Source organism: Gobio gobio (assembly GCF_949357685.1).
Source record: "Gobio gobio genome assembly, chromosome: 1".
Taxonomy (NCBI): domain Eukaryota; kingdom Metazoa; phylum Chordata; class Actinopteri; order Cypriniformes; family Gobionidae; genus Gobio; species Gobio gobio.
Window position 1 is genome coordinate 22,345,427 of NC_137097.1, and position 17,959 is coordinate 22,363,385.

The following is a 17,959-nucleotide window of genomic DNA, read 5'->3' on the forward strand; positions in this document are numbered from 1 at the left end:
GGCAAGAAATTAGTATGTCATGGCAAACTGTGTCGAAAGCAGAGCTAAGACTCCAAAGAATCAAGATGTTTATTAACCCTGAATCCATAGACAGAAGAATATCATTAGCCACACGAAGAAGAGCAGTTTCAGTGCTATGTGACGAGCAAAATCCTGACTGAAAAGGTTCAAATAGGCCATTAGCATTTAAGTATGATCTCAATTGTGAAGCCACAACTTTTTCAAAAATTTTACTTAGGAATGGTAAATTTGAGATTGGCCTATAATTATTCATGTTTAGATGGTCGAGACTAGGTTTCTTAAGAATGGGGGTCATGGCAGCCAGTTTTAATTTTGCTGGAACAATAGCAGATGTTAAACTAGAATTTATAAAATGTGTTATGAAAGGTTCAAGTTCACAAACACACCTCTTAAGCAAGACCGTAAGAGTAGGGTCAAGCTGGCAGGATGTAGAGTTGGACTTCACAACTAGATCACTTATGGCAGCAGAAGTAGTGAGAGCAAAAGCAGAGAGAGAGTTTGTGGAATGAGCCGAGTCAGCTGACATCAAGTGAACATTTGAGTCAGTTGTATGAGAGGTGTCTTTGGAAATGGATGTAGTGATTGACTTCCATTTGTCTGAAAAGTAATGTGAAAAATTATTCACAAGCACCTCAGAGCCAGAAATAACATGTTGAGGAGGATTAATGAGATTGTTGACCATAGCAAACAGAGATTTTGGCCTGCACATGGAATTGTTAATAGTAGATGAGAAATATGAGGATCTTGCAGCATTGAGGGCTGTACGGTAGTTGAGCAAGTGTTTCTTCATAGCCAAAGAGTGCACAATGAGTCCTGTAAAGTCTTTCCAAGCGACGACCCATAGCTTTCATAGCTCTGAGTTCAGGAGTGAACCAGGGTGAAACACGTGCAGAAGGAACCAGTCTAGTTTTAACAGGAGCATGTATCTCAAGTATTTGGGAAATGGTATTATTATAAATGCTGCAGATTTCTGAAGGACATTTGGATAGTAAACAATCTGACAAGGCAGAAGCCCTTAGTGAATTAGAGAAAGCGGATGGGTCCACAGAACAAATTTTTCGATAAGTGAGCATTTTTTTACAGGCGATATTGATGCTGGGAAACTGAAACTGAAGTTTATGAGTTTGTGCTCTGAAAAAGCAAAATCAGTTCCACTAACTAGAATATTATATAAGCCAGATGTACATATAAGGTCCAGTGTATGACCCTTAGAGTGAGTAGCAAATTTACATGTTGCGCTAAGTTGAAACAGTCCAGAACAGACATCAATTCATTGTATTGCAGAGTTTTCATGCATGTTGAAATCACCAAGAAAAATTACAGATAATTAGCACAGACAAGAGTAAGTAACTCACTTATCTCAGAGAAAAAAATCGGAATTCATTTTTGGAGGTCGATAAATTAGGATTACAGCCATTGATGTGTTGCCAGTCATTTTCAACGCAAGGTATTCAAAAGATGCAACGCCATGGAACTCAAGTTTTGATATTGTGATACTCTCATGACAAACTACAGCTAACCCTCCACCTCTACGATGGAGACGAGGTTGAGAGAAATATATGTACCCAGGTGCTGTTAAGAGGTTTAAATGTAAAAAGTCATTGGGCACCTGCCAGGTTTCTGTCAAAAGTCCAGGTTTGTATTAATGATAATGTCATTGATACAAAGAAGACACACGGAAGCACGGGTGTTAGTGCAGATAACCGGAATACTATTCGAAGACGAATAGTGATACGTCTGAAGTTTCTTCCGCGAACGGTATATGTAGCGGGGTCTGCGTAGAATCCCAAGTTGTTCACACCATGTATAGGTGTCCGGAGCTAAGCGGAGAGATAGGAGAAAGTTGAGCCGAAGAAAATTGCAGAGCCATCTCGGGAGAGGTCACTTTATTAACATCAACCAAAAATAGTACAAAAAGACCAACGAACAAAACCGGCAAGTGGTTTCGCGTCAACATGACAAAACCAATGGGACCCACACAACAATTATCGGTTTAACTACGTTAGCCAGAACCGTACTAAATCCACAGAAGGGAGGGCTACCCAACCATACAAAGGATTGACACCACAAAAATGATAAAGAGAGTGGAGACTCACTGTATCAGATGTCGCGAAGGATATGGATTGGATGGAGAGGGCTCGCAGCCGATCAGTGCGACAGGATAATAAAGAAGGCCAGGTTAGTCATCCAAAGTTAACTGAGTAAAGAGAGAGTAGTCCAGAAAAATAATCCATGTAATCACGGTGTGTCAAGTCCAGCCGAAAACATATCCAAAAACGAATCAACAAACAAACAGACAGACAGGTACCAGCGTGAAGCAGCAGCACAAACGCACCAGCGTTTTCACACCAGAAGTGACGAAGCCAGTCCAGGAGGCTGATTATGTTCCTTACCTGCTTTGTAAGTCAGAGGGCCATCAGCCCCATCAGCACCTTGCTGATTTTGGCTAGTTGTAGCGTTCCTTCGGGCAACCGATAAAATTTCCGATGGACTCGTATATCGTGTCTGAAAAAATAGGCCAGCTGGTCCATCTCATTTCATCCAGTACGCCACATTTTTGACGGTTGTTTACAAGTAGCTCCATGGAGTCCATCATACTGGGGGTCAGGAGTATTGGGACCTTTCTGTCTCGCTTGCCTCTAATTTTGATGTGCTGGAAGTGCTGACAGAGCTTCGGCTCAACTTCAGATAAAGCATCAGCGACATCGGAAAGTAAAACAGATGTGTTCCGGAGAAGATATGAATCCAACCTCATTTTCGAAACTTCTCCTGCGATCAAACAGATTTACTTCACACAGAGTTATTTGGGCAAGATTTGACCAGTTCTTCTGACTGTTTTCAAGTTTGAGCTTTTCTTGGTACAGTTTAGTTTGATTGCTGAGATGCATGTGCATTTTTTTAACACCCTCAGTAAAAGGGAGAAGTTCTGGAGAGTCCCATATCGCTTCATTAAGCGTCTTCAAGGCTGAGGCAGACACACATTAATTCCATTTTGGGGTATGCATTTGCTTTAATATTTTTACATTATTTACCAACCTGTGTGTTCCTCAATTTCTTCATGTTTCACTCTCAATGTTTCTTCAATCTTCACGTCTTCACTCTCCTCTTTCTCTGTTTGTTCCTCAGTTTCTTCATCTTTCACTCTCAATGTTTCTTCAATCTTCAGGTCTTCTCTCTCCTCTTTCTCTGTTTGTTCCTCAGTTTCTTCATGTTTCACTCTCATTGTTTCCTCAATCTTCACGTCTTCACTCTCCTCTTTCTCTGTTTGTTCTTCAGTTTCTTCATGTTTCACTCTCATTGTTTCCTTAATCTTCACATGTTCACTCTCCTCTTTAATAAACTCCATCTTTATGTAGACGTGGATCTCAGTCGCTTCACCAGGAGTTTTTCTGTGTTTGAAAACTCTATCCTGTTTAAGATGAGAATAATTAACAGAAACAAATCCACACAAAATCTCTGAGATTCTCAATCAGCTCTAGTTCAGTAGTTCAGTTAATGGACTTAAATCACCTGATGAGACAAAACACTCAAAACTAACAACAAATTAATAAAAGAATGCAAATTATAAAATTAGACAGACCCTTAATGTGTTAGTTTAGCTATTTAATGATTTGTAGAAATAGAGATAGAAATAGAGCACTTCAAATTGTGCTTCACTTGTTCAAATTTAAGACAATAAAAAGTCATAAATAGTATAACAAACACAAATTATCATTTTAACTGGCCTTGAATTTGTGTCTGTAAAAACAGAGGCGCTGTGGTCTGGATATAAGCAGATATCTGTAGTTTGAGAGTGTAGAGCGACTGAGCAGGATAGATTCAACACTCAAACAACTTTTTTGTCTACTTTATCATATTCATCATCATTTATTAGTTTATGGCTTTAAAATGGGAAAAGTGATACAAATAAAGTCAATAACTTTTGAAAGTTTGTGAAGATTTCATGTAAAATAAATGGACTAATTCATACAAATGAATGGTAATGTAGATATTTGTGCAAACAGATAAGTTAGCTCAATGATAATGAGCAGCAGCAGAATACATTCCTAAGAAAGTAATATCTCATAACAAGAAATGAGTTCCATGGTGGAGCGATGAATGCTCTATGTCAATTAAAGAAAGAAATCAAGCATTCAAAAAATGTCAGGAATAATAGAATATGGATAATTTAGTAGAATACATTATATAGTGGCTATAGTGAGAAGAACTATTAAATCGACAAAAAGAAATGGAGAAACTACTGTTCAAATATTGGTAGAGAAACTGACCTTGGAGAGGTATTGAATATGGTTAAGAAAATGTGTGGGAAAAGAGTTTATAAGTCAATTCCAGTACTTTAGAAAGGGGATGAAATAGCTGTTACCGAAAAGGAAAAAGCTGATTTACTAGGTAAGGTATTTTCAGGAATACATAGTGGTAGTCATACTGACTATCAAAAGGAAAAGAAAGAAGAAATGTTAAGAGGAAATAGGCAGCTAATTATTGAAAAGAAAGATGAGAATATCCCTTTAGATTTGGAATTTAATTTGATGGAGCTAAAAAAGAGCCATTATAGGATCTAAAAATTCAGCCCCAGGACAAGATCAGCTGTGTTATATCATGTTTCATCATCTGCCAGAAGAAGCATTAAATTATTATAAATTAAATATGATAAAGCATTCTGGAATTATTTAATACAATTTGGCGAGAATGTGAAGTTCCTGGACTGTGGAAAAGAACAATTATATAAAAAAGGGATTATTAATAGTCATCAATGTGGTTTTAGAAAAGGTAGGTCAACTACAGATACTATGATTAAAATAAGCAATGAAATGAAAAGGAAGAGAATATTACAGAATTCAAAAATCTATTAAAATTAGATAATTTAATAATAGAAACAGAAGAGAGGAAATAATTTTCACAAGACTAAGGTTAGGACATACTAGACTTAATAATACGTTATTTCTTATGAGTAAAATAAACACTGATAAATGTAAGGTATGTGATTTGCAAAGAAAATGTAAAACATGTTTTAATAAAATGTAAAACATTTTATGAAGAAAGAGAAAACTTTAAAGAATGTGTTATCAAATTAGGGAGGGAATGGGATATTAAAGGTATTCTAGGTATAGAACATTCCCAAAGTGAAGTTGTTGAAGTTTTAATGAAGTTTATGCATGAAACTGGAGTAGTTTTTAAAATTTAAGAAGTTATAAATAAAGCCATGCTTTTACATACTCCAATATAGTAGGTGGCGGTATGCACATTTACCGCTGTTTTGTAACCCGCCTTAAAACTAAAAGAAGAAGTAGATGCAGCAGAGTCTGAACAGGACTTTTATTTTGGCTTTTATTATGACGTCATAAGGCTGCGCCGCGCTCCTGCATCTGTTGTGATTCTGCTGAAGAAAGGTTTGTGTTTTAAGCTTTTAAAGTAATAGAAACAGAAGTCACACAGCATGAATGATGTATTATTAAACGTAACACTGCATTGCTTTATCTAACATTTATCAGCGTTGTGTGAGTAAAGTAACAGAATAAACTCATGAGTAACAGAAGGAGCGGTTCATTTCGCTCTTTATGGTGAATCAGTTCAAACATGAGTTCAGTCTCTGAGTGACGAGAGAACCGGAGCTTTAGACTCTCCGAGTCAATTGAACCGCTTGATTCAAAACAAATGATTCAGTGAATCGAAGCGCGCTGTTTCTATTTCTATCTCGATTTTTTTTTTTTTACAAATCATTAAATAGCTAAACTAATATATTAAGGGTCTTTATAATTTGCATTATTATATTAATCTATAGTGTTAGCTTTTAGTGTTTTGTGGTCATTTAGGTCCATCACTCTGACTAATGAATAGCGATATAATTTTGGCAGAAACAGACTTCATGATAATACAATATTCTTTCAAAGAAATATGACACTTACATTTAAGACATACTCAAAAGCTGACCATCAGAATTCAACAACTGACCAACTAATAATATATTAGACTCAAACCAATGTCTTGAAAATATTTTTGTTGTTGGTGTGTGATATACTTATTATTCCAAATAAAAAAGGAGTGAGAGAAAAACCAAACACGGCATCAAAAGGACCTGTTAAAATTAGATCAATTAGAGGTGTTTTGTTAATATCAAAACTGCATCTAAGAAAAAAGTTGATTAAATAAATGGTTATTCAGCAATTATTTTTAATAATTAAAAGTCTCAAAAATTTTGTTTTTAGATAAACTTGATTTAATTAATGATGAATGCAGTGATTCCTTCTCTTTTTGTTTAAATCTCTTCTCCTCCATCTAAATTAGTTTAGGTTAATATGTTTCTCTCATTTGAGTGGGAATATTTTTGGGGATTTCTCAGTGGGTATTGTGTAACAAATAAAACCAAAGAAGTGTCATTTAACATTGTTCACAGAATATATCCTGAGAAACACACATTAGATGCGAGATGTCTCAATTTATAAGAGTTAAAATGAACTGCAATCTAGTCTTAATTTGGTCATTTTTAACTTTATTCAAATGAATGACTTTTCAAAAAGAAATGTATATTATTGATTTGTTTTTGTTATTAGGAAAACGTTATATTCATCAAACTAAATGGAATAACTCCAAACCCAAGTTTGCTCATTTTCAAAAAAAAAAGTCTGAAATGAATTTAACATGTTTGTGATGCCCTTTCATTTTGAGTTCAACTTTTTTTGTTTCTTTTTATTTGAATCTATACTTACAAAATGTGAAAATGTGTCAAGAAACTTGCTGTTGAATTCTGTAATTTTGAAAGTTCAATTAAAATAAAACAAACTATCACTGGCCAGTGGGCCAAACTACTGAACTAGGAGAGCTTTTCTTTCTGTTAATTATTCTCATCTTAAACAGGACAAACACAGAAAAACTCCTGGAGAAGCGACTGAGATCCACATGACACTGTTATAAAGATGGAGTTTATTAAAGAGGAGAGGGAAGACCTGAAGATTGAAGAAACATTCAGAGTGAAGCATGAAGAAACTGAGGAACAAACAGGTTGGTTTCATTCTCAAAGCTGAATTATGAGCTAGTATTGTGTTGGTCCCCCTTTTGCTGCCAAAACCGCCCTGACCCGTCGAGGCATGGACTCCACTAGACCCCTGAATATGTTAGCAGCAGATCCTTTAAGTCCTGTAAGTTGTGAGGCTGGGCCCAGAGTCCTGCACGGGTCCGATTTCGTAAACCCGCACCCGCCCGTACCCGCAGTGCTCAAAACCGCATCCGACCCGTTTTCCGACAACAGCACTAAATAAAATCCGCACCCGACCCGCACCCGCAATAAAATCAGTTTAGCATATCACATTATAGACACACTTACAAAAATGTTATTGCCAGCATACAGAAGTTATTACACAACCATTAACACAAGGACAACTTCTGCCGGGACATTCTAAAACGCATGTAGGTAAGACACTGTTAAACTCAGTAAACATAATACTAATAACGTATACTATGTACAAAAAAATCAGATGATCCTAGAATATGAACGAAACGCGTTTAATTACACGTTAAGCGTTTTCCTCCCATAGAAAACCATTATAAGAAAACTCTTAACGTGGCTTAATGTAGGCTACTAGACAGTGTTATTAAGAGACCAAACTCAGGAAACATGACAAAAATACTTATGGATTGAACTGCGTGTGCTTGGTTTGTTACCACAGTTATCTGCGTGCTTCCTCAGCGATGAACTTCCACATTTGTGGCTATCTTTAACTCCTCAGGATCCATCTTGACGACTGCAGTGCAGGCAGGCCACAAATAAACTGATATTTTATCAGTAAGAAGAAACTAAATTATTTTATCAACTTGAAATACAGGCAAGGCAAATATTTGTATAATGCATATTTTTAGGAACACATCTACAATATACATATACTTTTATATAAGGCCTATATTCGTTTGCAGGTGACTGTTTAAATCCCATGTTTAGACCCGTGTTCTCCCTTGTCAGACCAGACCCGCACCCGTATCTGACAGAGTTAGGATGTTTTTCACCCGTTTCAGCAATATTCGTGGGTCACCCGTCGGGTACAAAGTAACGGCAGGACCCAAGGTTTCCCAGCAGAACATTGCCCAAAGCATCACTGCCTCCGCCGGCTTGCCTTCTTCCCATAGTGCACCTGGTGCCATGTGTTCCCCAGGTAACCCACGCCTTCTTCCCATAGTGCACCTGGTGCCATGTGTTCCCCAGGTAACCCACGCCTTCTTCCCATAGTGTACCTGGTGCCATGTGTTCCCCAGGTAAGCAACACACACACCCGGCCATCCACGTGATGTAGAAGAACACGTGATCATCAGACCAGTCCATCTTCTTCCTTTGCTCCGTGGTCCAGTTCTGATGCTCACGTGCCACTGTTGGTGCTTTGGGCGGGGTCAGAGGTCAGCATGGGCACCCTGACTGGTCTGCGGCTACGCAGCCCCATACACAACAAACTGTGATGCACTGACACCTTTCTATCAGAACCAGCATTACTTTGTCACAGAGAAGACAGAGATTGACAGAGAAGCATGATTGGTCATTCCAGAGAACACGTCTCCACTGCTCTAGAATCCAGTGGTGGCGCGCTTTACCCCACTGCATCCCACACTTTGCATTGCACTTGGTGATGTAAGGCATGGATGAGCTGCTCGGCCATGGAAACCCTGAAGCTCTACTAGGTGCGTTGACATGGAGCACTGTAATCGGTTTAACCCATTCCATGAAGCTCTACATACTGTTCTTGAGCTCATCTGAAGGCCACATGAAGGTTGGAGGTCTGTAGCTACTGACTCTGTAGAAAGTTGGCAACTTCTGCACACTGTGACCCTTAGCATGCGCTGACCCCGCTCTGTGATTTTACGTGGCCTAAGACTTCGTGGCTGAGTTGCTGTTGTTCTCAATTGCTTCCACTTTGTTATAATCCCACTAACAGTTGGGCGTGGAATATTTAGTAGTGAGGAAATTTCACTAATGGACTTATTGCACAGGTGGCCACCGATAACGGTACCACTCTTGAGTTCACTGAGCTCCTGAGAGAGACCCATTCTTTCACAAATTATTGTAGAAACGTCTGCATGCTTAGGTGCTTGATTTATACAGTTGTGGTCATGAAGTGATTGAAACACCTGAATTCAATGATTTGCAATATAGTCTATATATTTTGCATTTCACACATCGCTGATCTGTATTAAATTGTTTTTTTAGTTTTTTTTGCAACAGGATGTTTTCAATGCTACAATATATGTACAAAGTATAAGTTATTTTAACACGTTTGAAAATATTGCAACGTCTTTGAGTTGGCCAAAAGATTGTTGTTGCAATGCAAATTGGCTGGGAAAGCTTTAGAGGTTTATTCAACCCCTGTCTTTAGAGACAGCCTTAAGTACAGTGTGGTTAAGCTAGCTGTACTCAAGGGTTATGAGTTAGTCCCAGAGGTCTACAGGCAGCAGTTTTGTAAGAAAAACGCCAGTCAAACATACTTTGAATTCACCCGAGACAAGGGAATTATTTTTGATAGATGGTGTACTTCTAGCAAAGTGGAGAGTTTTACATCACTTTTTGTTACTTTAAGATTTAAAGTGTCTTCCAGAGAGGATGATACTGTATTTAAATGAACAAAAATTAACGACATTGTTTCAGACAGCGGTGTTAGCAGACAAATTTGGGCTCATGCACTGAAATGTTTTTCATTCAGCAAGTGTCAAAAAGAGTTATTTGACGGCGCCGAACTGAGTTGTGAAAAGCCCAAAGAAATGCGAGAATGTTTTTACTGCTGTAAGCAGGGTTCCCACACTTCTTGAAAGTACTTGAAAGTTCTTGAATTTCAGACACATGGATTCAAGGCCTGGAAAGTACTTGAAAACAAACACAGGTCCTTGAAAGTGCTTGAATTAAGCATGAACTGCATTTTGTTAGAGTAGCATTGTGCTATTACAAACATTGGCCTTCATGCGCTGCCAAAGCCAGAACAAAACAGCGCTACGAATCCACATCTCTGAGTTTTCAGGAATATATCACTTCAAAATTCTCTATTTATATCCTTTTTGACCACTGCAGGGCACCGTACGGTTGCGCGTCGCTGTAATTTGGATGCATTTTAAAGATCTAGCCTAGTATTTACAAGTATTTTCATCACCGCTCAAAAAATAAAAAGAAGAAAAGCACGTCAACATTTGAAATGCGGCATTATTATGGCAGCAATTATATATGTTAAATATTATATATGTGCAGGTCTTAAAAGCCTTCAAATTGATGTTTAAAAAGGTACATGTACAGGTGATTTAACCTCTTATCTATGCACCGGTTTGTGGGCGGGGCAGTTCTTTTATTTACTTTTGCTTTATACAAAATATTCAATCAACTATCACAAACTATGCATCATTTGAAAGCTAAAACACTCAAGATGTTCATGTTCTGAACTTGTTTTTGCAATAAATACACCAGAGAGGAAAGGGTTAAATGAAATGCTAAAGGAACGGCCATAATAGCATAATATTAGCGGTCCTAATTTCAACTCCTCTTTCATCTCCTGTCGTTCAGATCAGATCGGACGAATCCAATAAACACCCGCATACATCTCCGTGTAAGGGTCCACTCTTCAAAATGCATCCCACTTTTTAATCCAAAACAACGAAAAAATAGGAAAAAAACAAAAAATCCTCTGTTGTTTGCAAGAGAGTTTTGAGTTAGCGTAATCAATCATGTCCATTTTCAATGAAAAATCGATTCTTCTAATCCGTTTCTGGCAAACTCCCCCTGCAAGAATAGTCTCTTCCACGTAAAATGAATATAGAATATAGACCATAGGGTTTAAGAGCTGCAGACATTTTCATTTTGGTATGTCGTTTTCAAAAAATTCTCAAAAATAGGGGTGCAGATTAAGAGGTTAAAATAAATAATTGTACATATTTTTAATGCCTAACAATTAACTTGTCCATATCTTTTCATTTAATTAGAAAATTCATGTATACAATATTATCTCTATATTTCGATGTGTTAATTAAGTAATGATTTATAAAAAAGAAAACTAAAACTAGTGTGAAATAAATGTTAAAAGCAGGAATAAGAGAGCTGCAAACCGCATCTCTCGTTAAAACTCGCTTGCTCTTGTACACCAGCCTCTTTCCTCATTGGATTAAAAAAAAGTCACATGCCCCTAAAATTGTATTTTAGTTGTCAGTATATGCCTTAGCGTTACTGCATTAATTATAGACACAGGTACAGTAGGTATTTGATATACTGTCCAGATTGTCAGTAACACACCCACCTTTATCGTATTTATTGTGCTTGATTTAAAACAAAAGGTGCTTTAAAAAGTCCTTCAAAGTCCTTGAATCTGGTGTTCATGAAAGAGTGGGAACCCTGTGTAAGAAAGGACATGTTATAGCAGAGTGTTTGTCCCTGAAGCAGCAGCAGGCTCAAACAAAAGAGATTGCTTTTGTTAATGTGGTTAATCAGTGTGCATTTTGAAATGACTAAAGATGAAGTCGACAGTCTCTACCTTTTGTGTCTTTTTAAAGACACAAACAAAACAACAACTATCAGTAATCAGTTCTCACCCACGCGCACTGTGGATTTTAGATCAGCCACATCCACAACCAAACATCCTCTCTCTTAATTTTCTACACTCACTGAGACAGAAGTATCTAAACTTCTACTCTCCAGCCATCCTACCACCTGTCCTCTTGATCCCATTCCCTCACACCTCCTTCAAGCCATCTCTCCTACACTCCTACCAGCACTCACACACATCATCAACACATCTCTCTGCACCGGCATTTTCCCTACCACATTCAAGCAGGCTTGGGTAACTCCACTGCTTAAGAAACCCACATTAAACTTATCACTCATAGATAACTACAGACCTGTCTCTCTCCTACCATTCATAGCAAAAACTCTTGAACGAGTTGTTTTCAACCAGGTTTCTTCCTTCCTCCCACAGAATAATCAGTTGGACGTCAACCAATCAGGTTTCAAAAGGGGCCACTCCACAGAGACCGCATTACAGTCCGCATTACAGTCGGTCATGCTGTATCTCTGAGGATCTGACCTGGACTACACACATCCAGACACAGGTGAAAAAAGCCAGGCAAAGACTGTACCACCTGCGCCAGCTGAGGAAATTCAGGGTTTCACCAGCCATCCTGAAAACTTTCTATCGAGGGGCGATAGAAAGTGTCCTGACTCAGTGCATCACAGCGTGGTACGGGAACAGCACCAGTCACGACTGCAAAGCCCTGCAAAGAGTGGTGCGCTTATCCGAGCGCATCTCAGGCTCAGCTCTCCCGTCTCTGCAGGACATCTACACCAAACGCTGCAGAGGTAGAGCTACTAAAATCATCAGAGACATTAATCACCCTGCAAACTCTCACTTCACCCTGCTGCCATCTGGTAAGCGCTTCCGTAGCCTGATGGCAAAGACTGAAAGACTCAGGAGGAGTTTCTTCCCCCAGGCCATCAGACTCCTGAACTCAGTCACGTGACTTCACTTCACCCCCGCACACACATAAACATACAGTTTTTTAACATTAACATCCACATACTGCAATTGCACTGCACTTTACGTTCCTATTGTTACTGCGTAACAACCTGTAATAAACCTTGCACATTATACTTCTTTATATATACATATTATATATTTTATGTTAACCACTTATTTTTAAGTCTACAGTTTATCTCACTTATCATATCCACATATTTTTTATATATATATTTTTTTTTTTTCTTTTTTTTTTTTTTCTTTCCTATTTTTATCTTTTACTTGATTTATTTATAATTCTACTTATGTTAATACTTTTTATTCTAATTTTATTCTATTTCTATTTAATTTCTTGTAACTGTTATTTGCACTGTCCATGGAGCGGACCTGTTTACATTTCACTGCCAGTTGTATATTGTGTATATAACGGTGTATGTGACAAATAAAACTCTTGAATCTTGAATCTTGAATCTTGTCACTGAAGCCCTGCGGATAGCTAAAGCTGAGTCCAAATCATCAGTCCTCGTCCAGCTCAATCTATCTGCTGCCTTTGACATGGTCAATCATCAGATTCTTCTGTCCACCCTCTCATCTCTGGGCATCACAGGGACTCCGCTCCTTTGGTTTGAGTCTTATCTCACAGGTATGTCTTTCAAAGTTGCCTGGAGAGGAGAGGAATCCGAAGCACATCAACTGACCACGGGGATTCCTCAGGGCTCAGTGCTTGGACCTCTCCTCTTCTCCATCTACACTACTTCATTGGGACCCATCATTCAGGCACATGGCTTCTCTTACCACTATTATGCTGATGACACTCAGCTCTACCTTTCTTTTCAACCAGACGACCCCACAGTAGCTGCAAGAATCTCCAGCTGTCTGGCTGACATCTCTGCATGGATGAGTAAAAATCACCTACAGCTCAACCTGGCAAAGACTGAGTTCCTCATCTTTCCCGCCAGTCCCACTATGCAACATGACTTCACCATCCAGTTAGGTACATCCTTGATTTCCCCGTCAAAGTCAGTCAGAAATCTTGGAGTAACATTTGATGACCAGTTGTCCTTCAAAGACCACATTTCTAAGACAGCTCGCTCATGCAGGTTTGCGCTCTACAACATCAGGAAGATCAGACCATTCCTACAGAGCACGCAACACAGCTTCTTGTCCAGGCCCTGGTTATTTCTAGACTTGACTACTGCAATGCACTTCTGGCTGGACTCCCCTCTTGTGCGATCGAAACACTTTGAATGATCCAGAATGCAGCAGCACGTCTTTTCTTCAATGAGCCCAAAATGACCCACGTCACACCACTCTTCATCTCTCTGCACTGGCTACCACTCGCTACTCGCATCAAGTTTAAGGCGCTGACTCTTGCCTACAGATCCACCACGCGCTTAGCTCCTGCATACTTTGACTCGATTCTACGACTCCACACCCCCACCAGAAGCCTTCGTTACGCTAAGGAGCGACGGCTTGTGGTACCATCACAGAGAGGCAAAAAATCCCTTTCCAGAACATTTTAATTCAACGTTCCCAGCTGGTGGAACGATCTTCCCACCGTCATCCGAAACGCAGAATCATTGACAACATTCAAAAGTCAACTAAAACTCAGCTCTTCGGTGACACTTAACCTCATTAAAAAAAACAACCACAAAAAAAACTTTCTTTTCCTCTTTCTTCCCCTTTTTTCCCCTCCCTACTCTAGCCTGTGCATTGAGCAATGTACACAGTCTCAGTATTTTAGGCACTTGTTGCCCTTACTTGACTCTTCATGACCAATCGCTTCGTGTACTCCCAAGTTGTAAGGCGCTTTGGATAAAAGCATCTGCTAAATGCGTAAATGTAAAGGGTGTGTATCGCTTTTAGGTAAGGAGGAAGATCAGGTAGAAGTGTGGGTGTTAAGGGACATGGACGCTGCTCAGTCTTTTGTGTGTGCAGATGTTTTGTCCTTTTCAGATCCAACATCAGTTGGATCCTGTAGACTTGTACAGAGTTTCAGCATGGAGGTCATGAGAGTCCCAGTTTACTGTATTCATCTACAGACAGACGTCTTGTCTGGTTTTGTGGAGGTAGAATTTTGCCCTGTTTTACTGGTGAAAGGTGTAGCCGTCATTTTAGGTAACGATTTGGCTGAAAGGGAAAGTAATACCTCCATTAGAAGTAGTTGACTCCCTGTCGACAGAGCATAGCTCTGATTAATTGTTTCAGAAATATCCAAATGCGTTTACTGTTTGTGTGATCACATGCTCAAGGAAAGATAGTTATGCATCTTTATTTGACTCTTTCTTATGTGCAGATCAGATTGATGGTAACTCTTGAAAAACTTGTTGAAGCTCAAAACAATGACGTTTCACTTGTAAAATGCTTTAAATTGGCTGACAAACCTGCACTTAACAAAGTCTCATTTTTGATGAAAGATAGACTACTGATGCGGAAGTGGCATAAAAATAATACTATCGAGGATGAGTGGAATGTTTTTATCAGGTATGTCCAGCAGGTACTGTCATTGGCACACAATCATTCACTGTCGGGACACGTAGGGGTGATAAACATACAACCATGTTTTACAGCATTTTTTTTTTTTTGGTACGGTGTGAAGTGTGATGTGCTACAGTGTTCCAAGAAGTGTCATGTTTGCCAGTATGCTGGGAACCTAAACCAGGTGATTCCACCAGCCCCTTTAATCCCAGTTCCTGTCATAGGCTAACCTTTTGAGCATGTGATAGTGGGACTGTGTTGGTCCTTTATTTGCATTGGCATTTTGTTTTGTTTTTAACTTTATTTTTATACATCAAAACAAATCACAAACAATGAACTAACCATTCCTTGACAACAGCATTGACTAAAGTAAAAAAAAAAAAAAAGAGTGGCAAGAAAACATATAGTCAATCTGTGAAACGGTGCAGGAGTCTCTCAAGTTCAGCCCATCAGAGCTGGTCTTTGGCCATACTGTGAGAGGACCACTGAAAGAGAGAATGTTCAGCATTGAGGACTCTAAGAAAACAAATTCCAATTTGCTTCAGAAAACGTGTGTGCTAGCTCATGAGACATTGGCTAAAGCACAGGTGGAAGATTAAAATGTGGGCCCTCTGCACTCTGTCCCCTTTTCCCTCCCGGTGTGATGCCCATGGGAATAGAATCTAGTTGTGTGCTGGTTTTGATACTTTACATGTCTAACTGTTTTGTTGTCTGTTGCTTTGTGCCATTAAACTGCTGTTCATTTGCATTTGTCTCTTTTCGCCTTAGACCCGATGGTGCTGAAAGAGGAGAGTGAAGTACTGAATCAAATGGAAGAGAAAGATTCACGAAAAAAGGCTAAAAATAAGAGAACTAGAAGTAATTTCACCTGCCAACAGTGTGGAAACGGATTCCCTCTAAAAAGAAACCTTGAACGACACATGAGAATTCACACTGGAGAGAAGCCTTACACCTGCCAACAGTGTGGAAAGTGTTTCAAACGAAAAGGAAACCTTAACATGCACATTAAAATTCACACTGGAGAGAAACCCTACACATGCCCTAAGTGTGGAAAGAGTTTCGAACATAAAGGAAACCTTGACAGTCACATGAGAGTTCACACTGAAGAGATACCCTATATATGCCCTCAGTGTGGAAGGAGTTTCAGTAAAAAACAACACTTTGAAAACCACATAAGGATTCACACTGGAGAGAAACCTTTCACCTGCCAACAGTGTAGAAAAAGTTTCAACCGAAAAGGAAGCCTTGACAGGCACATGAGAGTTCACACTGGAGAGAAGCCTTACACCTGCCAACAGTGTGGAAAAAGTTTCAACCGAAAAGGAAGCCTTGACAGTCACATGAGAATCCACACTGGAGAGAACCCTTTCACCTGCCAACAGTGTGGAAAGAGTTTCAAAAGAAAAGGAAGCCTTAACATGCACATTATACTTCACACTGGAGAGAAACCCTACACATGCCCTCAGTGCGGAAAGAGTTTCAAACATAAAGAATACCTTTACAGTCACATGAGACTTCACTCTGGGGAGCAATGCTACACATGCCCTCAGTGTGGACAGAGTTTTACTAAAAAACAACACTTTGAAATCCACATAAGAATTCACACTGGAGAGAAGCCGTTCACCTGCCAACAGTGTGGAAAAAGTTTCAACCGAACAGCATGCCTTAAACGGCACATGAGAATTCACACTGGAGAGAAGCCATTTACATGTGGTCACTGTGGAGAAAGTTTTAGGTATGACATAAACCTCAAGTACCACATGAGTATTCATGAATGAGAGAACTGGTTTTATATGTCGTCTGTGTGGAATGAATTTCTCAGACAGGAAACGCCTCATGTTTGAGAGACTGTATAATATGCAGATTATTGTTACAATATTAAATCACATTAGAGGCTTGAATTCCCGAATTATGTCCAGTGTCTGTGAGAGGAGGAAAGAAACCAGAATCAGAATTAGACTCTGTATTGATTAGCCAAATGAAGAATGAACTAGTTACAATTTTACATGTCAACAGAAGTATAAATCTGAATCAAATGAAATGCATAAAACTGTGTAGGCCTCCACAAAATAATAAACCAAAATATAATATAACAAACAGGCTTTTTGATTCAAAAGATACAGAGACGTGGAGATATGGGAATAGCCGTTTATCCACAGTCGGACCAGTGCGAGCCAGGGCGACCCAGGGCTTTGAATGGGCCGAGCTGGGCTAATAGCCCCTGTCCTGTAGCGCTGAGCTCAAAATCATGCTGTGTTTCCAGTGCTTTACTAAACCCTCCCTTAACTCTTCTCTGTGAAACAACATCACACAACCCCATCAAAACACTGGGAAGTGTTATCAGACTGGAAACTAGAACAATTGCAAAATGAACATGATAAATGTTTGCCTTTTTGTTTTTTACTTAGTTTAAAACCCAAGCATCAGTTTTACCACAGTTTTAAAATTAAAGTGATACATTGATAATAATTTATTAATTTGTGTCAGGATTGCACAGTAATCATACAGAAATAAAGTGGTTTTACCAATATTTCACAAAAGAGGAAGGACACGTACTTATTGAGTCACGTCTGTTTCTGTTTATTTGTAGTCACAGGACAGCACAAAACTCTGGGGCTTTAGTCCAAAAGCATGCACATTAAAACATTCTCATATGTTTACTTCACATTTCCTTAGTAAGAATGATCTGAGAACTGAGAACTATCTGAGGAGCACAAAAGATTCAAAAAAGGAAACTAAAGTCCAAATAAACAAATAAAATGTTTAGGCCTATAACTGAGGTCAACAGAACATTAGAATAAAAATAAATGCATAGCTTAAGTCAATAAAGAAACAAAGCAAGCAAACAAGAAATTAGCATAAGAAATCAAGATCCAAACCTTATATTCCCCCCACAGTCAATCTGCTGATTGGTAGCGGCAGGCTGAACCAAAACGGCAGTCCGTGCCATAGACATCATCATATAGGTAGACGCCCTATCAAACGCCCCTGCCTATTGG

At 39.0% G+C, this 17,959-nt stretch overlaps 1 protein-coding gene across 1 annotated transcript; it reads left to right on the forward strand.

The window, feature by feature from the left end:
• The first annotated feature begins 5,335 nt into the window (after positions 1 to 5,335).
• Positions 5,336 to 17,026, forward strand: LOC307138052 (uncharacterized protein). The gene is made up of 3 exons (XM_079836166.1): positions 5,336 to 5,411; positions 6,877 to 7,020; positions 15,729 to 17,026. The coding sequence occupies exons 2-3, from the start codon at positions 6,936 to 6,938 to the stop codon at positions 16,736 to 16,738; spliced, it is 1,095 nt and encodes a 364-aa protein (XP_079692292.1). The 5' UTR covers positions 5,336 to 5,411; positions 6,877 to 6,935; the 3' UTR covers positions 16,739 to 17,026.
• Positions 17,027 to 17,959: the final 933 nt, after the last annotated feature.